Below are 24,683 nucleotides of genomic sequence, written 5' to 3'. Positions count from 1 at the left end.
CTCCTGCCGTAGGGGAGTGGTTCAAAGAGTTTGTGTCTGGGGTGGAGGGGTTGGCCACGATCTTTCTTGCCCACTTCCGGGAGGCATGCAGATCTTGGAGGGATGGCAGGTTGCAAAGCTGAGGATGGACTCGATGATGGATGTGTAGAAGAATACCATCATAGGCTTTGGCAGGTCGAACTTCTTCACCTGCCTCGTAACGTACATCCTCTGTTGTCCCTTGTTGGTGAGAGAGCTGATGTTCACCTCCCACTTGAGGTCCCGGGAAAAGGTGGTGCCCAGGAAGCAGGACTCCACTGAGTCCACTGGGTAGTTACCCATGGTGACAGGGGTCTGGGTTCTTTCTGAAGTCCACAACTATCTCCACTCTCTTTAGAGCGTTGAGCTCCAGGTTGTTTTGGCCACATGAGACCACAGATGGTCAATCTCCAACCTGTAAGCAGACTCATCCCACTCAGAGTTGAGCCCAATGAGGGTGGTGTCAAGAGCAAACTTCAGGAGCTTGACAGACTGGTGACTGGAGGTGCAACAGTTCATGTACAGGGACAAGAGTAAAGGGGAAAGACCACAGCCTTGGGAGGAACCGGTGCTGATGGTCCGGGAGTTAGAGACTGTTTACCCAGCTTCATGTGCTGTTTCCAGTCAGATATTTGCAGGTGGAGTCAGGCACATGTACTTGGGAGAGCATACCCTCCAGAGTGGGCAGCAGGATGGTGTTGAAGGCAGAGTTGAAGTCCACAAACAGGATCCTGTTATAGGTTCCTGCAGAGTCCAGGTGCTGGAGGATGAAATGGAGGGGCATGTTTACTGCCTTGTCCACAGACCTGATGGCTCTGTAGGTGAACTGCAGAGGGTCCAGGATTGGGTCTGTGATGCATTTGAGGTGGAACAGTACAACGCGCTCAAATGTGCATCGAGCTTTGGCATAAAAGTTCACAATGCAAGTGCATTGGTTAAAAAAGGGTGCGCCAAATACAACTTGCGATGTATCATTTCTTACATACATCTTTATAACACCATAGACACTAGTCTCGAGAAAAAAAAGTCGTTTTTCCAATTTACCATATTTTTGAGAAGTCGGTGAGTGGTCTAAATGCTTGACTCCTAGTGAGGGGGTCTGGTGGCCTTATGCTGTAGGGGGCTTTTTCCTGGCATAGTTTGGGTCCACCTGTTCCCTAGAGGGAAGGGTCACTGCAAATTAACACAGTTATTCTGAGTGATCACACTTATTCTATGATGAAATATTTCTATCCTGATCGGAGTGGTCTCTTTCAGGATAACAATGCCCCCATCCACAGGGCACAACCACCACCATCATCAAAACAACATTGATGCTGTACTGGCAGCTTGACATGTTCCAACACCTTACTAAGACACTATGTTGGTTCTTCCTTTCATTTGTCACCCAGCTAAGTTGACCAAGATAGTGGCCATACGAAGTATGTATGATTAAGTCAACTTGTATCAATACTTCAATATATTAATTGGATATAAAATAGTAAAAGAGAAAAATCAGGTACATCAAATTCAGGCTAATACATTTATTTGTCAAATAGTCAAAATGAAAGAATCCAAACAATTAATATATATGTTATAAAACATGCCTTCAGGTAAATAAAATGAAGTAAAGGAGCAAAACACAGGATATAATTAATAAGCTACAGGAGTAACATAATGGGCATTCAGCAAGCATTCAGCTCTTAACTAGACTATGTGCCTAGGGGATCATGCAAAACAACTCTCAAAATAATGAAGTATTGCTCCTGAAAATATATTTGAAGAGGCCATATAGCTTTCCAAAGTGTTAACTTTATTAACCCTGTAAAACCCAGACATAGTAAAACCTATAAAAAATGACAACCCATTAGATGTTGTTGAAGGAGGCCTTTGGAGCTGATAATAAAGTGTTTTAAAAATGTTATGTTTTTAGAGAAGTTGCAACGTTGGGTGGAGTGGGTAGCATTTTTTGTATTACAACACTCCCCTAAAATCAAGTTAGTAGAATAATGACACACATTTCAGAAAAAGAACATGATTCATTGTTAGCCTAATGGGCACTCCAAAACTAGGGGCTAGGGCTAAGGGAATATTGGGACTGGGCCTTGGATTTGATGAGTTGATGCTGGGTGTTGGCAATCTATGTGGAAGGAAGATACGCCTCACAAACTCCAGATTGAAAATAAAGAAAAAATTGAGGAGTCTAACTGCACATGTAAAGCAGGGTGAGTAAGTTCCATCTTAGAAAATAAGCCTGTGAGAATGATGTTCACTACTAGCTACAGGCTAATTGGCTATTGTACATCAATCACCTAACATTACTAGCTTCGTAGCGTTTTGGTTCGGCGCTGCTGTAAACTGATGTGTAGAGGGAGGTATCATACAGCTTGTTGTCTACATTAAGGCACAGCAGTCTGAAGGCCAGTTTCTGTATGTTTTAATTTTAATGTCCATTTTTTTCAAACTAATGTCTAATCTAAGCACACAACACGGGACAAGAGGTGTGGTCTTAAGAAATCAAGCAACCTTATTGGTAATTATTCTCCATGTGATTGACAGGTCAGAATGGTTTATTTGTTTCAGTGCTACTTTGTTACTAATACTACCAACTACTAGCAATCATCCTCTCAAATAATACAGGAGTCGCACTGTCACAACACACAGCTTGACAACGCTCTACAACACCTTCACAACTTAGTCCCAGCCTTGGTCTCAATTGGCTGTGTCTTGCAGCAAGACCAGACCAAGAATCAGTCAACTTCGGTTGAGCGTGTGGATTCGAATGTCTGGACCCAAATTCATTTTCAGCTCCTCAAACGGCTAATGAGTACTGATATGGGTTCTCTCTGTTGTGGATCCTTCTACTCACTAAAATCTAAAAAGTCAAATTTCTGGCACTGATATTTCTCTCTTTTGTGGATTCTTCCATGTTTTACTAATAAACTATTTGCACTAAAGGCCATGTCACATTGCTCACACTGATATGGTTTCTCTCCATTGTGGATTTTGCTGTGTCTCCTTAAACAACCCTCACGTATAAAAGTGTCGTCACAATCCTGACACTGATATTTCTCTCCTTTGTGGATTCTTCTATGTTTTTTTAAGGCATTTTTTGCACTAAAGGCTATGTCACATTGCTCACACTGATATGGTTTCTTGTGGATTTTGCTATGGTTCGCTAAAACAGACTTACACCTAAAAGCTAGGTCGCATTCCTGGCACTGATAGGGTTTCTCTCCTGTATGGATTTTTCTATGGTTCATGAAGGAAGTCTTGTACTTAAAAGCTTTGTCGCATTCCTGGCACTGATATGGTTTCTCTCCTGAATGGATTCTTCTATGTCTCTCACCTGTGTGGATTCTTCTATGTTTTTTTAAGGCCTTTTTTGCACTAAAGGCTATGTCACATTGCTCACACTGATATGGTTTCTCTCCATTGTGGATTCTGCTATGGCTCGCTAAAAAAGACTTACACCTAAAAGCTAGGTCGCATTCCTGGCACTGATAGGGTTTCTCTCCTGTATGGATTTTTCTATGGTTCATGAAGGAAGTCTTCAACTTAAAAGCTTTGTCGCATTCCTGGCACTGATATGGTTTCTCTCCTGTATGGATTGTTCTATGTTCAACAAAAGTACTATTTGCACTAAAGGCTTCACCAGATTCATCACACTGTGGTCTCTCACCTGTGTGGATTCTTCTGTGGACAACTAAATCAGTCATTTGACGAAAAGCTGCGTCACATTCCTCACAACGATATGGTTTCTCTGCTGCGTGGATTTTTCTATGGATATTTAAATAACTCTGGCCATTAAAATTGTCGCCACATTCCTGGCACTGAAATGATTTCTGTTCTGTGTGGGTTGTTCTATGTTTAACTAAAGAACTCTTTTGATTAAAATCTTGGCCACATTCCTCACACTGATATGGTCTCTCTCCTGTGTGGATTCTATTATGGATAACTAAAGTAGCCATTTGATTAAAGTTTCTGTCACATTCCTCACACTGATATGGTTTCTTTCCTTTGTGTATTCTTCTATGTTTAACTAAAGTAATCTTTTCGCTAAACATTTTGTGACATACGTCACACTGATATGGTTTCTCTGATGTGTAGCATTTATCTACTGTCTTGCTCTCAGCCTCCTCAGTAGAAACATTGTCACTCTCAGAACAAGAGTGGGAACTGGGAATAGGCCTGGTACAGGGACTGGGGCTAGTTTTGGTCATAAGGCAGGTGTCGGGACTGGAGCAGGAACTGAGAGTAGGTTTAGAACACTTAGCCTGTGTTCTCCTTGGTTTCATAGGCTTTACATCAGGCAGAAGCCCTTCTCTCTCCTCTTCTAAGCTATGAGCTGTAGGACAGTCTGGAGTAACCAAATGGGGCTTAGAGTCACTGGCTGATTCTGGAGATCCATAGTCCTTTTCAGGGTCTGCTTTGATTTGGTTCTCAGTTGTGTTGGCGGGTACATAGTCTCTTTCTCTGTTCTCTACAATTGGGGTGTGGTCCAGAGGTAGCAGTTGAGACAAGTCCTCCGGATCACAGTCGGTTTTCACTCTGGGAGAAGTGCATATGGAGTCTGTAGTATCAGACTGCAGCCCTTGAAGCAGCTCTCCCCCCTGACTGGTCCACAGCTCCTGTTCCTCTTTCATCTGTGGGGCCTCTGGTAGGGAGAGCTGATGGACATCTGCTCCCCACTCACTGGTCCACAGCTCCTGTTCCTCTTTAATCTGTGGGGTCTCTGGGAGGGAGAGCTGATGGACATCTGGGGGGAAAAGGAAGAAAAATATTAGGATAAAGCCCATTTGCGCTGATTCTTAATGACTTCTCATCACTGAACATCCCACTTTATCTAAAGCGTGCGGCTCTAGTAGGCCTCACAGCAGCCAAGAAAATGATTGCGGTGCGCTGGAAACCACCACATCTGCTGAACAAAAAGCATTGGTTTATGACTTTCATGGATGTTATTAATATGGAGATTTCCACAGCAAGGATTAACGGGGCCAAGGAAGTTTCGCACAGAAAATACATTTTTTAGAAGCTGCATTCTCGGTGCCCCGTCCGCCGCCATTACATGGATATACTTGGCTCGCGCTGGATTTTAAAATCGTTCTACAGGCCTCCGAATTACACCAAAGTTATCTCAGTGAGTCAAACGTCTTATAATATGCCGTAAATAAGGTACAGGTTGTCGAAAAAGAGCCTTCTCCTTTAAACAGCCATATTAGAATTTGCTGAGGTAACCTAACAGTGCTATCTTGCCATCAGCACATCCCCTTAACTTGGAGGAGCTAGCTAGCTAAACAGTAATTTGAACAAGCACAATAAGATAACACTCAATAATAATAATAATAATAATGCAGGTTTCATAAAGGAGTTTGGTAATGGCTTTTTACATTACCAGTACACAGTACCAGTTTTGCTGTGTGCCAGCAGGGAATATATACAGGCATTGATCTGTTTTTTGTCAACCTAACTTCTAAACCACATGCCACACTGCTGCCTCTCTGTCCAGAGCCTGAGTATGATCAGGACAGATACATCTCTAAGTTACAACTCCAAGAACCACTTCAACAAAGTACCTGCAGGTAAGAATACATTTTATTACATCTCAGTCCCTTTCATGAAAATTCACAATGTTGTAGAGATGATGGACAATCTACACAGTATATCTATCTGAGGTGCTGAGGACTGATCTTGGGTGAAGCAAACCACATTAAACTGAGATGTAATCATAAAACTCAGATGTGGGAAGTTAGACATTTCCCATGCTGCAGCATTTCACCATTGCGGTATTTGGCAGGGAAATCCTGTTGGAAATCTTGTGGGATTTCAGATGGGTGTTATTTCGTTTTAGTGATGCACCACTGCCAGGTGGTGTCTTTGAGCAGATTTAGCAGGCTGGGCTCACAGTGTATTTCTCCTATAGTCTACGAATGAAGACAAGACTGATCATTGCATTATCGTGGACCCCAGGAAGAGTAGCTGATGTCACCAACATCAGCTAATGGGGATCCTAATAATAATAATAAAAAATCCTAAAATTAAATTTCAAATACTTTAATTTAAATGCTCTGTTGTAAAGCTCCTATAGTCTACGAATGAAGACAAGACTGATCATTGCATTATTAAATTCCACATACTTGTAAAGCACTTTGAGCTGAATTTATCTGTATGAAAGGTGCTATACAAAAATGTTTTATTGTTATCATTACCTTGTTCTCAAACATTTTTTCTCCATCTAGATGTAATTTAATTATTATTAACATATCTATCAGTATTTATCTCAGTAACTGACGTCGGGTCAAGACTGTTAAGTCAAATGCGCAAAATAACTATTGCCAACAATGGCAAACAATAGCTTACTTGCCGTCCCGGGCACTGTAATGGACCTGCAATCACCCCTTTTATTTTGACGTTTCTACCTGGTCTGTTTACGTTGTGATTAGGAGACTTTTATTTTGACGTCAATCCTGTGCGCGTAGCAAGAGGTCACGCAGAATTCACCCACAGTTAATTGGCGTGAGCTACAGCCACGATAGATGACAAAGTAATGTGACTCGTAAAATTAAGATTTATAAATTAAGGAAAGCTTTCAGGAGAGTCATCGAGGACGGCCTCTTACAACCTCTTCATACATTATTTATTTTAGCACCTTAGCTGGAAACGGGGAACAAGGTACAATTTTGTTATATCTTTTGTGTAATTAATGTGTGAATGTGGCTAACTAGCCATAGCCATGCTGGCTTCATATTCGGTTGCTAGCTACATCGTACATTTGTACAGCTAATGTCGTCAGCTATATTAGCTTTCACAGAATGTAATGTATAGTTTGTCTATGGGTTTGCGCAAGAGCTAATTTTGTGTTTTTTGTATGTTCATTTTGCACTGTAGCTCTTACGTTGTGGAACAAAGAAAACGGATGTTGGATGTTCAATTCACGGACCACGAGCATTCAATAAAAAGGCACTTTGTGAAACACCAGTACGACTAATCCATATTCAGCTAGGAGCTACCATAGATATGAATACAAGATGACTCGTAATGGATTGAGCAGCGCAAAATATGGCCGCCATATTGGTCCGGTACCGCTGTCACGTGACAACCACTCTCCTCAGCAGTTTCAGTCAGTAAAAGTCCGGGAAAATGCCCGAGTTCTGTGCTTCATTTGGCTGTTCAAGCAAAAGAACACTTGAGAATTGTAAAAAGGGGATAACATTTCACAGGTAACTGGCATTTTTAAATATATATATATATATATGTTAACTCTTGTACACGTGTCTGAAAGTGAATTGCTTCATGGTTTCCTGAAAATTATAGTGGTGATGGCTAGCTAGCTAAAGGGAGGCTAACCTTACGTCAGTGAAAGTTAGTTGGAGTGACTGCACATTGGGCTAACTCAGATCATTTTAATTTTACATGCCAGAAGTAGCTCAGATGGCCATGTATTTGTCATAGGTTCCCCAAAGATACAGGGCTCAGGAAAACTTGGACCACAGCGGTCAGAAGGAAGGAGTTCAGCCTGAGTGATAGCACAGTTCTGTGCAGCTGTCATTTCAAGCCTGAGGACTTTGACAGAACTGGGCAGACTGTGTGACTCAGGGAAGGTGTCATCCCTTCAGTTTTCCCAGCATTTCCAGACCACCTGAACAAAGTGAGTGTGTATTCAAGTCATAATATTACAGCCTTGTGTGTGTGTGTGTTTGTTTCTTAAGGTAAACAGTAACGTGATTGGAAACTGGTTGGATGATGAATAAACTGATATATATGGAGCAAGTGAAGTTGAAGCTTAGCATGCACAGCAGAGAGTATGGATGCCAAGAGGAGACACTGACACAGGTTAATGGATAAAGTTCTCTTAAAGTCGCACTGAAATGAAAAAAGCATTCTGTCCCATTTTGGTTCACATAATTGGTCATAGTGTTCACCTATTCAACGATGTATGCCAAACAAATTACAAAATTCTACTTTTGTTGTAATCTTATATCAAAGTATATAATTTCTTACTTCCTGGAAAACGGTAGGTCACGTGCAATGACGACAACAGGTATCTTATATTTTAGGCCAATAATCTCACAACATCCACCCATCAATCAATGCTATCCTTCTATAGAATCTGTCTAAAGTTCTTAAAACCCGTCCACTTGTCAATGTTCCAATCAAATTCCTCTAAACATGTCCCACCCTCATAGCTTGTTTGCGTCGGAAATACGTCAAACTACGAAAGTTAGATGATCTCAAACGTCCGTTTCAGTGCGACTTCAATTAGTTCTAGCATAGGTCCTCACCTGAACTTTATTAATTACACCTGTCAATGTGTCTCATCTTGGCATCCATACTTGTTACTGTAGATGCTAAGATTCAACTTAAAAATGACTGCATTTGAGGTGTGAAACTGCAGTGCTAAACTAGAAATGGTGCTCAGAAAGCACAGACCTGCACTCCTGAATGCATGGCGTGACTCTATGCATGCTAAAACTGAATGGGTTCTAAATTGGCCCATGCTACACCCCTCCACCGAGTTTCATGAAAATCCGTTGTGTAGTTTTTGCCTAATCAAAGTAAAAAATATTAGTGGAGGTGAATGGCTGGCCGTGTTTGAGCAGCCCGTGGACCTGACCTGTGCTTTAGATCCGCTCCAAAAATTAATGGCTTCTAAGTTGGACCATGCTATACCCCTCCACCAAGTTTTGTGAAAGCCGGTCCAGTAGTTTTTGCGTAATCCTGCTAACAAACAGGAACACACACTCACACGCACGGCACCAAAAACATAACCTCTCGCCCTGCGCAGTTGCTGGGGCGTAATAAAAAATGAATGAAGGTGAATGGCCGTCCGGGCCGTGCTTGGGCGTCTTGTGATTTACTGGGGCGGAGTTAAAAATGCCTGGAGGTGAACGGGTGGCTGTATTTGGCAGGCTCTGTGGCGACCCCCTAAGATCACAGCCAGTGGGGGGCAGTGCGGTGAACACCAGGCTCTCCCCCCACACACCCCAGTCCAAACCTTGTGTCTCTAGAGCCCACACACAGGGAGCTGGCTTCGTTCCAAGTTTTGTTTTTATTAGTTGATCCGGCCTGTGATTCGGATCTGTAATGGATTCTAAGGGGGCCCATGATACACCCCTTCAATGAGCTTCATAAAAATCGGTTTGGTAGTTTTTGAATAATCACAGTCTTAAATTAATGGAAGTGAATGGACAGTCTGGCTCTGTTATGGCGGCCTGCAGACCCGACCTGTGATTCCGATCCACTCCAAAATTGAAGGGGTTGTAAGTTGCCCCATACTACACCCATATACCGAGATTCATGTAAATCAGTTTGGTAGTTTTTGCGTAATCCTGGTTCAAAGAATGAATGGAGGTGAATGGCCAGCCATGTTTGGGCGGCCCATGGACCCGACCCGTGCTTTGGACCTGCTCCAAAATTGAATCGATTCTAAGTTGGACCATGCTACACCCTTCCAACAAGTTTCCTGAAAATCGGTCCAGTAGTTTCTGCGTAATCCTGATAAACGCACACACACGCATGCCACCAAAAACATCCCTGGCCCTGCGCTGGGGCGGAGGTAACTACAGATGTTACATGATATAGCATAGAGCTGTGCAATGCGTTGTCCTTGTCTTCAGTACTCACTTTGTGGGTTTAGATCAGTGGAGGGGACAGAGAAGTGAGCAGCGATGAGTTCCACTCTGGCCTTCACTGCCTGGTAGGGAACCTCCCCCGGCGGAGCCTGACACAGTACCCCTGGGTGCCGGGGCTCCAGCTGCACCCCCACATCAAGCAGAGATGGGAACTTCTTGGCAATGTTGTGCAGAATGCAACAGGCGTTGATAACGTCAGCCTTTTTCTCCATGCCACCTTGCTGACAGTAGCCCAGGTCAGTCAAGCACCCGAAGCGCCTCTTGAGGGAGGTGAGTGTTTCCTGCATGGCTCTGAGCCCTTTGGCGTGGGCGGCGTTGAAGCGCCTCTCTGGCTCACTGCTGACGGGGGACACAGCTGTCAGGAGATGACTGCTCAAGCTGTATCCATTCCCTCCTTCATGATATCAAAGACAGGTAAAAGTTGCAGTTAATGGCAAACATTGCAAACCAAACAGGCCTACTCATTTCACATGACAAAAAATATAGGTTCCTTATTCATCCTTTTTGTACCAAACCTAGTCTTGCTAGGCAACTGCCACACAGTCTTGCTAGACGATGGCACTTGACCATGGACTGTGTAAGCAGGGGCCCAGCAGGGCCACAGCCCAGGTACCTATTGATATATTTTCATGAATAAACACATGAATTGTATCTGTTTTTTTCTAAAACTTGCACTTTAAACAATCCAAGCGATATTGTTCAACAATGACGCCGTAACGTGTGCGTGCGTCACAAGTTCATTAATGTGTGAAACTAACATGCATGCATGATACGCATCGGAAGTTTGAAGGGGTGGAATAATATATTTTTGAAAGAAAAGTTTTCAAAAGCAAGCAGACTATTATAGCTGTCAGGGCTGGGCATTTTGCAGAGGAAGAGTAAGAGTGGACTAAAGACAAATACATAAGGGTCTCTGCCGGGCCCCATTTATCACACTAAATTTATTTATCATGTCATGGAAATTTGGTCACTTTTTAATGAACATTGGAGATTTATTGAGCGAGATTTTACAGTAGCTTGATACAGTACTGTTTACATTAAAACATTTGGATGCACTGTGGGATCAATTGTTGATATTTATTTGAGGATCGTTTGTGGAAGAATTTGGTTTGTGGTGGTGTCAATTGACCACGAAAATGTGGGAGGAGATAGGCTTAAAAGGTTTTACAGTTTTTGAGAGAGAGTGATGAACTTCATAATTCCTGCCAGCTCGAGGCATATGGATGTTTCTACTCATTTAGGCCTACATTTTGGTGGTGGTTGTAAAGTGATACATATGGCTAATTTGGTATGATTTTTTAAATTATTTTTTTTACTTTTTTTTTTAAACATATGGTTGCTGTAGCACCACCATAAGGACTATTGGCCCAAAATGCCAGTTGAGGACTTTTGGCATACAGTAGGACTGGACCTATCTGCAGAGTTTGCTGATTTTTCATGAAGAAGATGAAGTGATAATAAAAGTGCTATAAATCACCAGGTTGAAACTATAGAAGCGTAGCCTAATTATGCCAGAAAGAATGAACATTAAAGACATGGCCTACAACACAAACAGAATTTTATCAGTTGCTGTCAACAGGAGTGCGAATTTGTTCACCTAAAAATGTGTTTCAGATGTTTGGATAGATCTGGGGAGCACTACAATAGTCCTCAAAACCCTTTTTCCATCAGCCTCATTGCCAACCTTGTCCAGTTGGCTACATGTTATTGGCTTATCACCTAACTACATAATTTGTTAGGTGATAATTTTGTATTTGCCTACAATAAAGGTTTCACAAATTCGAAACTGTGTTTTAATGAGTCTCCTTGAGTCATCTTTGATCTGAGTCTCCTTGAGTCATCTTTGATCTGAGTCTCCTTGAGTCATCTTTGATCTGAGTCTCCTTGAGTCATCTTTGATCTGAGTCTCCTTGAGTCATCTTTGATCTTATTCTCGTGAGAATGTCTGTAATTCCACCACAAATTACGTAATTCCACCACAAACGTATTTTGCCAAACAGAGGTCATCTGATAATATTAGTCCCGTGTAAATCGTTATCTCTGTTCTTCATTGTGCGTGACATAACTGTCCTCTCCCCCCCAGGCTCGGGGCCAAAGGGCTATCCTTTTACCACCCCGAGTCTGGGTGAGGGGTAAGCCAGGCTATATATCCAGGCACACCTCCAAGAGTAGGGCTGGGTATCAATTCGAATTTCAAGAATCTATTCGATTTCGATTCACAAGGTTCAGAATCGATTATCACGATTCGATTCAATATCGATTCGGTTAGTGTTACTAAAACCTGTTTATTTTTTTGCTGTAACCTTAATTACATGACTGCCAAGTTCAGCAACACATCAATACTACGGCTGGGTATCGATACTGATTTCCAAAAATGAATGAATGAATGAATCATCGAATGAATGAATGAATGAACTATTCATTCCTTCATTTATTCATTCATTCATTAAATAAAAGATGGATTTTTAGGATTCATTAATCGATTCTGAATCATTTGATTCAGAATCGATTAATCGATTTGTTAAACCCAGCCCTATCCAAGAGCCATGTCACCGTTTCGTCATCCAAAACCGTCAGGTCATGCAATCCGTTGGGTGTCCTCTCCTCATCGAGAATTATGGAAGCTGTGTTGGCAATAAATGTTTTGACAGCATATTGAGGGCAAATTCACTATAATTATAATAATTTCACTGTGTGGCCAGGACAGAAAAAAGCTGTGACCATGTCACAACCTCAAACCTTGTTCCATCTCCTAACTAGCAGTTAACAGGAAAACATGCCTGCTCCAGTTTGTATACAGTATGTGTACACCTAGACTCATGTAATTTGTCGTCTCCTTCCTTTTCCTCCGCCCGGCCCGACCCAGTGCAGCGCAGCAGCTATCATTTTTATTTGTGGTTTGCTTTTGTTTGTCATGGTCCACATGTGTATGTCCCTATTGATTATTGATTGTCTGTGACGAGGTGGAGCTTCGTACAAGCGCTCCGGGCTTCGTTCCACAAGCAGTGTTTTTAATATGTAATAAATAAAATGAACATGAACATAACGAATAAAAGTTTCACAATCGGAAACTGCTTTAATGAGTCTCTGGACACTACTCTTTGGAATCTACTCTAGATTTTACTGAACAAAATCCAGAATTGGACATTAATCACAGACATTTCAGTCTATGATTCATTATAATTTCTTCCCCCTATTTGTTAGTTTTTTACGAATTAACCTGAAAATCACTTTTGTGGATCAGGTCAGCGTGTTTGAATTTGAATGTCAAACTAATACGCTCTATATCGCTCAAATATCATGCTCATATATTGTGGTCAAAACAAGGATAAACATCTATGGGAATTATTAGGTCTAATAACATTACATCTAAACTAATCAGTGGGGCATCAGATCACGACCTAGCCATTATTGATGGAAGAGCAACACTTGCATCGCTGGCTTTGCTCTACTCATTTGTAGACATTAATTTAGTAACCAAAAATGCATGTAAAGTAGTAAACTGAATTATTACCTATAATCCAGTTTGACCCGTGTGCCCCAAGCATGAATTGCTCTCCAATAGCTGAGGACGACCAAATGCTTTGCTCCGGTGTGCTGCCTACGCGACAGTCCTCCACACTCATAAAGTTCCCTTCGCAGTCGCAGATCACTTGGGTCATGGCCGAGAGGTATTCCAGGGTATTCCTGAAAACCCCCTGGTCCTCTGAAGCCGGTCTGACTTTGACGTGCAGGCAAGCCACGACCCCCAACACGTTCGGGATCCCGCAGAAGCTCTTCATCTCATTTGTAACATTTGCCCTGGCGTCACGAGTCTCCGGGAAAGTGACAAAATCGTTCATCATACCTGATATTACCTTTGAGATAATACTAATGATTTCGTGAGTTCCTGAAAAATGTAGTCCAGCTTTGTCTTGAACTGTAGTCGAAACAACACCGTTAGCGTAGTAGTCCAGCGCAGCCATCACCATTCCACCAGCGGAGTGTCGCTTAATCTGGGTTTGGGACTCTTTCATGCGGATACTAACGTAGTCAGTTATAAAATTAATGCAGGGTCGAGATAATTTAAACCTATGAAACACCTCTTCATCGTCGAAAGAGTCGAAATAATTGACTGGAGACAACGCCATGCTGTTGTTCCCGTTGAGCTCTCCCTCAACAGCTAACTTACCAGACACCTGGGGAAAAGCCATGTTGCACTTCAACTCACAACATGTACCTGTAAATAAAAAGGTGTCCGCAACAGAAAATAAAAAGAAAGAGAATGTTCGTCTCCTCCTTGCGCAACACTGCGGTCATAGACTCTTCTAGAAAGAACATAGGGCGTCAGCCATTTTGTTTGTAGTGTCCGAATTCTCCACCGAATTTTCGTTCCATATACAGCCTAGTCCACTATTTATTACCCACAATTCACCTTGGTTTCCAGGGAACAGTGCATTTTCCCTACATTTTCTCCGTTCCCTAGGTAGTTCACTACATGATGAACCCTATATAGGGAATAGGGAACGAGGGAGCGATTCCGAACACAGCTACTGGCCCTTTCCGAATCCAGTCCCTCCCCACTCGCACTCAGTCTTCTTCTTCTTCTTCCTTGGGTTTATGGCGGATCGCAAACAGCTTAAAGGTGCATACCGCCACCTACTGTACAAGAGTGTGCATCATCATGTCATCATCCTAGTGCTTACTACAGTCTGCCCCACAACCGTGTGTCACCCAAGTAAGTAAATAGAGCCTTCCTGCAGATTCCTACCCCCTCCGTGCCCAATAAACCACTCAAGTAATAACCTACTAGCCGTGATAATTTCAAACAGTATTTCACCTTCTTTCAAATTTTCGAAATTGCTCCATTCCAGTCAAAGTCAATGGAATTTAAGAAAAATATTTTCATAATTCGGATTGTGATTGAAAATCAACTATGATCACCAGAATCAATAAAGTTTGTCTCCAAGTATTTGCCGTTTAAGGCATTCTACTAACTTTTCGGTGTCGACCAAGATATAATTTTTCAAAAGACGTGTCTATGAGAAATCCCATTCATCTCGGCATTAGGAACGCTACCACTAGGGGGCGATGAGATCACTTTCCCTCCTATAGACCTTTTACAGCCGTTGGCAGAAGTATGCGCGCGCATTCTTGAAACAGCAGCAGACGGGTTCAGAACAAGGAACCTGAACCCAGAGCAGTGTTTTAGTGCAAATACATTTTATATGCCATCAAGATGTCTGGCTGTTGCGTCTACGGGTGTACAAATCGGTGCTCTAGTGGATTAAAACTGTATTTGATTCCAAGAGGAAACCAGTCTTTTCAGAGGAACCGGAGGCGTATCCTCAGCCTAAGCGTACGATCTGGACTGAGGACATCAGAAATGCCCGCGTTTGCGGTGCCCATTTCATATCAGGTACGTTATTTTGACTATCTGGTTTCACTGGAATGTCTGGTTGAAATGTAGAATATCTTAAGTAAACAGAAGTAACTCATAACCCTAATCATATGCTCTACAACATCAGGAGGATTCGCCCTTTCCTCACTAATGAAACGGCGCAGGTACTCATCCAGGCCCTGGTCATCTCCCGCCTGGACTACTGCAACTCCCTCCTCGCGGGGGCACCGGCGTCAGCCATTAAACCTCTGGAACTTGTCCAGAAAGCTGCTGCTCGCCTGGTGTTCAACCACCCCAAATTCTCCCACACAACTTCCCTACTCCGTTCCCTACACTGGCTCCCTGTAGCGGCTCGCATCCAGTTTAAAACTCTGGCGCTAACCTACAGGGCAATGAAAGGAACAGCCCCCTCCTACCTCCAGGCCATGGTCAAACCCTACATCCCCTCCCGACCACTACGCTCTGCTACCTCAGGGCGACTGGTTGCCCCGTCACTCCGAGGCTCCTGCGGTCGATCGACACGGTCACGGCTCTTCTCTGTCCTGGCCCCGCAGTGGTGGAATGAGCTGCCCACTGATGTCAGGACAGCAGAGTCGCTGCCCATCTTTCGTCGCAGGCTCAAAACTCATCTCTTCAAGAAGTACTACAACAATCCTCCCACCTAAGCACTTATTATATTATATTGCACTGTACTTTAGATTGTGATTCTTGCACTTTGCTTCAGCACTAGATTATGCTCTTAGTCACTTGTTTGTTTTAGAAAGAAGATGCACTTGTGAGTTCTGGCAAGTAGTAGTACATTGGCTCTTCCTACGTTAAATGCAATTATTGTTAGTCGCTTTGGATAAAAGCGTCTGCTAAATGACTGTAATGTAATGTAATGTAATAACCTGCACGCTAAACTAAGTTCAGGAATTGAAAGCCTAATGATAGCTAGCTAACGTTATCTAATGCTAGCTAGCACGCTACCTAGTGTTAGCTAGCTAACTCAAGGCCCGGACTTGGCTAACGTTAGACAATATTGCAAATACTCCGACAAACTATTGCAAACCTTTTTTCTGTTACTGCTGGCTTTGTGTTCGCCGCGAACATTAACAGAAACATAAGCGAACGGTCTGAGCTGGACTAAGGGAAATGTGAATTGTTTGTTTGTTTGACTGCTGAATTTGAGACTCACATTGGGAGTTCCCTCGTGTCAGGCTTCCTAGGCCATCGCGAATCTTAGGTTACTATTACATAGGTAACAGTGAAGGCGAAGCCAAGATAATGCGTTATATATTTTCCATTTGTCTGGAAAGTCAGAAAGACTGAGAACGTTGCCACCCACGAGGTAACCGCGGTACCATAGACAATAACGTTAGCTCGAAACAAAGATGGAGGCAGCTTTGTTTGCCACATCTGTAGTATCGGTGTGTATTGTTTGAGTTCACAAGTCAAAAAAACAGGTGTTCCTGTTAAAACTGCGAGTAGTAACGCGTGATTCACGAGCCTTATATGTTTAATCTGTGCACTGCAGTGGCTAATGCCTAAACTAGCTTCATGTTTCCCACACTGATGATTGACCGCCATTTCCATCTGCGCATCTGCCTGGGCAAACGAGATCATCAAACATCAATGCTTCTTGGCTGCCAACTCCCCCTAGTGGCATGTCACTAATTACTTATCAGCTGTAATTACTTGTTGAATTGTATACTGTTTTACTCGCCTCTTCCCCTCTGCCTACTTTCCCATAGGGTCCTTATGTGTTTATAACCTTAATATTTAGGCCAACTTGTGATATTCCCACTATTTCTTTCTTTCTTTCTTTCTTTCTTTCTTTCTTATTATTCTCCTCAGTTTTTTGGCCCTTAACTACTTCTTCATATTTTGTGCTAGAAACTTCATTCAAACTTTAAAATGTTCATCGTCTTTAGCTTTTTCCCGGATGTATTCAGATTTTTGATATTTGTTATAGTTTTTTAGTAATTTAACTTTTAATAGCAATTTTTGTGCTATTGAAACTGCTGATGGAATGTTCAGTATCATTATGTTTTTAGAGTGGTGGCAGCTGTTGCTTGTAAACTGCTGGCACTCCTACAGTTTTGAAAGCTCACACACATATTATACATCAAAACATTCACACAACTGTGCTGATTCGTACAATGTAAGTATCTAAACTGTGTGACTTACCGTTTTTGAGGTATGACGATTTGTTCGGCAACTGCGCTCCCCATTGAAACATATGGTGCCGCACTAACTTTTGAGCTGCTAATTTAGCATTTTTACCCTTTTTCTAACTTGTCGCCATGCCTACAGTGTTTAAGCTATACAGACATATTATACATAGAAATGTTCTGCAAGTTCTCAGGATTCCTATGTTGTCAATATATAAGCTGTAACATGTATAGGTTTAGCGATAGAGCTGTCTGAAGCAGACCATGTCTAGGACCAGAGTGTCAGTTGGGATTAGAGTGGTGGCAGCTGTTGCTTTTTTTTGAATTTGTGTGCATGTGCAGCCTCTCTTAAAGGTACAGGCACCCTATTATAACTAATGTGGTAGCACAGAACTCAGCCAAAGTGAAATAGAGACACATGATCTTCACTGGTGGGGGCTGGTTGATAGCCCGGCGAGGAGTACACCGTCCCTGACTGGCTATGACCAAAAGGGGCGGAGCCTCGCCACCACACCACTATTCACGCCACAGAACCCACTTTTCAGACACTGAGTGGGCTAGAGACACACAATCTTCAATGGTGGATGCATGGAAATTGCCCGGGGGTCACTGTACTGTCCCTGACTAGCTGTGACCCAAGGGGGCAGAGCCTAACCACCACGCCACTATCCATGCCACAGGCCCCACAACTCAGCCCCTGAGTGGGTTAGAGACACACGGTCTTCACCGGTGGAGTCAGGTAGGTGGCCCGGCGAGGGGTACACTGTCCCTGACCAGCTCTGACCTGATTGGGTGGAGTCTCGCCACCACACCACTGTCCACGCTACGGACCCCACAATTCAGCCCCTGAGTGGGCTAGAGACGCACAGTCTTCGCCGGTGGGTGCATGGAGATTGCCCGGTCCGTAGTAGTTCTAGCAGTAGCTGTTACATACAGCTGCAGCAGCTAGCCCACCTCACATTTTCTCCAGGGAATGTACTTTCTAGTTTTTGTTTATTGGGCAGAATGTATTGCAGCGTGGAGTTTCTGGAGGCGGGAACTGTGTCGGTTGTCCCAGTATCGTGGCTCTCGAAAAAGGATGGGGGTAAGAACAGTTTGTGTGAACAATTTTTCTGATTGATGTGCTACTTTTCAATTGTACAGGGAAGCAGGTACTAACATGGTTTCAATCACAGCTGCAGATGTGTTGCTGGCCAATGAACAAAGTCAGCCAATGCATAAAGAACTGTGTGGAACCAAACCCTGACTGGGCGCTCCAGAGTCCGAGTTTTCCCAAAGTCCATAACTGGTAGGCTTGCATTTAAAGCTGTTAAAAAAAATACTGATGGGAAAAAAACACGATTCATTATTTTGAGGAAAAAGGATGGCTGAAATGTATTGATTATGGTACTTTATGCACACAGATCATTATGAAGGTGCCAGGATCATGGCAAAGGTGCTCGAGCAGCAGTCATCAATGGATGAGCGCCAAGATGTTCAAAAGAGACGGCGCAACACTATGACTCCAGTGACGAATTTAATATAATAAAGTGCATTCAACAGTCCCAAAAGATTACCATCTATCTTACATCTGTCCCCACAACGCAGGCCAAAGCCAGTATGCCAGTTGCCGGAATCGAAAGGCCTCTGCCGGCTGTCCAGTACAATCTGCGTGTGCTGTACAATCCAGGTATGCATGTTTGTGTTGTGAAATGTCTATGCCTATTTGCACACTGATAGTTGGAATATTTTTTTGGATTTTGAATACCATTTTACTCATCTTGCAGATTTTCTGAGCTCATCCCCTGTGAGTGAAAACCATGCAAGCCCAGGCCCCATGTATAGCACCCCAGCCAGACCAGGTAAGAGTGGCATGTACTGCTGTGGTGTTGTGATGTGTCTACCTGTTTCATGTCTTCATTTATTTTCCTTCAAATGCCAGAAGCCAAAGCATGCTGCCAACACCATAAAGTTTCCTGCTAATCCCTTTATCCCTTTTGGTTTTCAGTTAGCTCTGTGATGCCATCGCCCAAGAGAACGGCTCCAGCAGCATTGACTCCGTGTACCCCTCTACCCAATCCATGCTGCTCTGCAGATGCTGGTACGTGCAATTTCAGGAACATGTTGCGTGCAGGGATATATTTTGAGTTGAATTAGTTGTATGTCAATTTACTTATAGCCACATCTGTGTTGATATCTAGATTTCCAGAGGACGGTACATCAGCAGTTCTCTGACTTACGGGAGCAGCTCCGTGAGCTCACGCAGAGTGTGAGGGAGCTGGCCCAGAGCATACGGCCTGGGGAGGTCCAGAGGTGCCCAGGCAGAAGTGCTGGATGTACTGGACCCTGCCCAAACGGAGGAGGAGCTGCAGGTCATTGAGGCCAGGTTGAAGGACCGGAAACATCAGAGGAAGATGGTGTTTATGTCTTTATGTTTTATGAGTGAGTGTGAGGTGAGTGTTTTATGCCTTATTTTTGCAGGGAAGGGTACAGTAAATGACTGTCTTTATGTTTTACAGACACAATTATTATTATTATAATTATAATTATTATTATTATATCTTTAGGTATCTGCAGAAGCCCGTCTGAGCACAGCCCATGCAAGCACAGTCCATCTGAGCACAGCCCAGCGTTCCCATGAGGAAGACTTCCCTTCCTAGCTGCTCCCCAGCCCATCTGACGCCCACCCCGCAGCCCATCTGGGCACAACCCCCCCCCCCCCCCCCCCAGCCTATCTGAGCACAGCCTGTCATTTGTTTGTAAAATTTTTTTTTTAAAGGATGTTTTTTAAAATCCTTTTTGTTTTTAGAACTTGTTTATAAGGTTGCAGGCCAGACATTATGTGTACTTTTTTGTCTGGCTAGCCATAGTGTGATTTTGTGTGATATTGTACTTTTTTAATATAATAAATTGTTCTTAACTGTTAATGGTGTTGTCATACCTTTTGTATCATAATCATGCTTGCTGCATTGACTATATGGCATTAATAGGCTCTTCGCACAAGCTCCACTACTTCCTGAAACACTATATTTCTTTCCTGTCCTATACTATTGGATGGAAGTGATTGATCAGGTGTGCTACAAACCGGATTTATCGCAATTGCCATCCAATAGTATAGGACAGGAAGGAAATATACCTGTAGAGTTTCAGGAAGTAGTGGAGCTTGTGCAAAGAGCTTATTTGTTTTTGTAATGCAAATTATAAATGTAGCCAATGGAAGTGTAGACCACGTTGCAGCAACGTAACAATTTTAACAAATGCTGGGTTTTGAAGCCTCAGCGCTACCAATAAAGAATGATAGTTACCTATTGTAACTCCAGTTCTATGAGTGGAGCGTAGCCCCATAGGGGGGCTTCGCTCCTAGTGGTTTACCCCGTTGCCAAGGCAACGCAGACTGAATATGAATATTAAAATTGAACGCATCTGACAGCCAATCAGGTACAGGTGCCTTACTCTCTAAACTGTATAAAAGAGAGCTTAACCCATCAAACTGCTCCCAAAATATAAATATTTCAGCGAGCTAGAATGAGGGTCAGCAGGGCCCGAAGCCCTATGGGGCTACGCTCCACTCATAGAACTGGAGTTACAATAGGTAACTATCGTTCTATTTCGCGGATCTTCGCCCCATAGGGGGGCTTCGCTCCTAGTGGTTTAGGCGGAGCGAGCGATGCCCTATGTACCCCTGCTGAGCCTGACATCCCGACGGGACGCCAAACCCGGCATGGCTGAGGCCAAGGCGCCACAGTAACACAAGCATTATAACCTTACAATGCCATGATACACAGGCCCCGACCCACCCGCCACTATCCGTGCACTGAAGGGCGGGGTAAGAGATGCGCTGAGAAGGAGACTAGGTAGGGCGGCAGTTACGCATGGTAACTCTAGCCTACTATGTCCTTCACACAAGTCAATTACGACCACAACAATCTCACATATAACCCAAAGGGGATGTGGAGATAACAGCCGTATCCACCTGCCAGGAAAAACCTGAGGGCAGGTTACCTGATGGAACTGAACACTGAGGCCAGTAGCACCCAATCAGTCCATCACTGCATGTCCCGCCGCGCACCCCTGACAGCTGTGCTCAGCACAGATGTTGCCAGCGAGTCAGACGGGACATCCAAAAGATAGTAGCGGATAAAAGGCGACGGTGTCGACCAAGATGCCGCCGCACAAATATCCTCCACACTAACCCCACTGAAAAGGGCCACCGACGTAGCCACTCCTCTAGTGGAGTGCGCTCTGACCCTCCCAGGCAGAGGGCAGCCCGCTGCCTTATAGGCTGCGGTGATGCCCTCACACAGCCAGCGGGACAGGCGCTGCTTGGAAAGAGGCGACCCCACCTTGCCAGCGCCGTAGCAAACCAGCAACTGAGGCGTGGACCTCACCGCTGCTGTGGCCTCGACATACCGCGCCACACCATTTAAGATGTAATTCATCATCCCCGACATGGGCGGCAGCAGTGAGTAGACTAAACAAAGCGGAGAGCGCCGATTCGCCGGTAGAAGAAGACAGTCGATGCGCTGTGGATATAAAACATTTAAGTGTACAAATGTGCCCTTTATTTGAAAGGTGGGGGACTACAAACTGTAGCGCTTCAGGAGAAAAGGCTTTCATCTTTCCAACGATGTGTTTACTTTGGTGAGTAACGAAACGGTTTTGTCTGTAGAGTCGGACGACCGGGCTGATGAAGCGCTTTCATAGGCAAATTGCATTGAGAGTAACAGGGCGTTATACGTAGGAGATCGCCCTGGACCAGGTCTAGGTAGGCTAGTACTCTGATCCCCTGCCGCCGCAGCGGGTCGAGTGCAGCCTCCACGCACTTGGAGAAGGTCCGGGGGGCTAGAGCAAATCCAAACGGTAGTCTGGAGTACTCGTATGCCACCCCCTGGAAAGCAAAGCGGAGAAACTTTCGGTGCCGATTGATTATAGGAACATGAAAGTAAGCATCCCTCAGATCTATGCTCGTGCAGAAATCGCCTGGATGGAGAGATTCTAACAGGTGTTTCACTGTGAGCATGCGGAACGGTCGTTTGGACACGCACGCATTGAGAACGCGCAAATCCAATATCGGCCGGACACCGCGGCCCAATCTCAAACCACCCCCTAAGCCCTCGCCATATCCACTCCCCCTCCGTTTGCGCGTTCACGCCGAGCTTCGCCATGTTAAGGGCCGTCCCAAACCAATTAGCACGGAGTGCGCTTAGAGTGCGAGTGGGCTGTCAACCCCTTAAATAGCAAGCCTGCATCGGTGCAAGCTCCCGATAGCCGAAGCAGGAAGTGCACGTGCCAAATAGATGCCGCAGGAAACCACATATAAATAAAGTTCCGCTTTCCTACACTGTAAATTATTTTAGATTATTTTACAGTATTCAAACATTTGTTTTTCTCACACCGATTTCACTGCATCAAACAAAATCTGGTGAATATGGTGTCAAAAGATACAACCAAGTGATACAATCACTTTATCCCTAGATCACTTGACTTGTAGCAAACTCTTAAAAGCCTGTATTCATAGCCGACATAAAATAAATCTAAATAGGCCTAGGTCTACGTCAAATGTACATCATATATTCCATTATTTACAGGGACAATGGAACAGACAAAGCAGCTGATTAGGCTGCGATATGCAAATGCCTCTTCACAAAAGAAGGAATGCTGCCAAAGAGGCATGGGAGTAAGTTATTCATTTATTTATGTATTTGGCTCGGGACAATGTTAAAAATAAATTTTTGACCATTTCTCATCATACATGGATTTAATTCTAGTGATTTATATTTGTATTATAAATCATAAACATTTTCCCATAAATCAACTAAACATGCCATGGTGACGGCCCTGTCCCAGTCGGTTCCGGTGGAGTAGGGAGTCCGTCCCACATTTGGCTTTCCATTTATATACCCTCCCCCTCGATTGAGAGTGCCCTCCACAGCTGCGAATGACACTTCATTTGGAGGGACACTCGGTGGCGGAGTGGGAGTGGGTAGGGGGTGGTTTGGGATTGGGCCGCGCCTGTCTTTTTGGGAACGAGGAAGTAATGGGAATAAAACCCCTCGTTCCTCAACTCCGGCGGAACCATAGTCACCGCCCCCTTGGACACGAGTTCGGCTATCTCCTCTCTTAGCGCTGCGACTCGGTCCGGGGCGGAGATCACCGTCTCTATATCACTCCTTGGAAAGGAGGGGGAGGAGAGCGAAACTGAATGGAATAACCCTCCCTCAGAACGCGTTCCAGCCACTTGGAGAGAGAGCATTTCTCTCGCCATACGGCATAGCTGTCTGAGAGCGGGCGTGCGCTCAGTCGAGGCATTCCTGCCAAGAACCGCTCGTAAATTCGCTTGGCCCTGGCCGCCGCTGAGCAAGCGGAGGCATAGCCCAGGGCGGGCCCTCTCTGAAAGGGAGCGGAAGGTATCCCCGCTTCGGTGCGCGGGGGGGAAGCGTGGGCGTCGGTTAACAACGTTGTAACCTAAGCCTCAGCAACCCCTCGCACACTCCGGGCTGGGGAAAACCTCTGACGTGGATCGCGTCGGCTAGGTTCCCCCAGCGTCACTGAGGGAATCCCGGAAGAATCGTTCCTCCGTGACGCTGGGGCTAGCGAGAGCAAACCACTCGATACAGCCGCCACTGTATCTAGGTTGTCCGGAAAAGAACGTATCACACGCTTATGGCAGGGCAGCACCGAAATGCTGGACCCTGTTATGTGATCTGACACCTCATCCTTCTCCAACACCCGTAGGCTAGCTAATCCCTTCGTAGGTAGGCTAGCTAGCCCCGATGCCAGTGGGTGACGCGAACTGCTGGACCTGGACCAAGAATCGCGTTGAGGAAGGAGCAAATAAAAAACAACTTACTTTAGAATATCAAACCATTTAATAGGGGAATGAGAAAACATATGCCAATAATACAATTCAGCTCTGGTTTTAATTGCATGGGAATACAATGGCCTACAACCACATCTAACAACGTGCCAATGATTGTACTTGTCAATTTTATAAGGCAACAGTTACATAAATGTTTCCCGAAATGTTTTCTGAAGAGATCGTTTGCCATAGTTAACTCAGCGTAAATGTTCTCCCGCTAATCAGACTCCTTCCTCAACGCGAGTCTCACAACACCATTTAAGATGTAATTCATCATCCCCGACATGGGCGGCAGCAGTGAGTAGACTAAACAAAGCGGAGAGCGCCGAATCGCCGCTAGAAGAAGACAGTCGATGCGCTGTGGATATAAAACATTTAAGTGTACAAATGTGCCCTTTATTTGAAAGGTGGGGGACTACAAACTGTAGCGCTTCAGGAGAAAAGGCTTTCATCTTTCCAACGATGTGTTTACTTTGGTGAGTAACGAAACGGTTTTGTCTGTAGAGTCGGACGACCGGACCGATGAAGCGCTTTCATAGGCAAATTGCATTGAGAGTAACGGCGTTATACGTAGGATATCGCCCTGGACCAGGTCTAGCTAAAGCACTACTATGTAGGCTAGCTATACCCGAGGTTAGAGAGCGGTCAACCGCTGAGGTAACAACATGAGATGCAGACTGTTT

At 44.3% G+C, this 24,683-nt stretch overlaps 1 protein-coding gene across 1 annotated transcript; it reads right to left on the bottom strand.

Moving 5' to 3' along the window:
* Positions 1-1,533: 1,533 nt before the first annotated feature.
* LOC311322170 (uncharacterized protein) lies at positions 1,534-14,122 on the bottom strand. The gene is made up of 3 exons (XM_084454208.1): positions 13,144-14,122; positions 9,622-10,023; positions 1,534-4,756 (listed from the first exon to the last, which is right to left on the bottom strand). Exons 1-3 carry the CDS (start codon positions 13,820-13,822, stop codon positions 2,859-2,861), a joined length of 2,979 nt encoding a protein of 992 aa, XP_084310334.1. The 5' UTR covers positions 13,823-14,122; the 3' UTR covers positions 1,534-2,858.
* Positions 14,123-24,683: the final 10,561 nt, after the last annotated feature.

This window comes from Borostomias antarcticus (assembly GCF_949987555.1).
Source record: "Borostomias antarcticus genome assembly, chromosome: 19".
Lineage (NCBI taxonomy): Eukaryota > Metazoa > Chordata > Actinopteri > Stomiiformes > Stomiidae > Borostomias > Borostomias antarcticus.
This window is presented reverse-complemented; position numbering and strand designations above follow the sequence as displayed.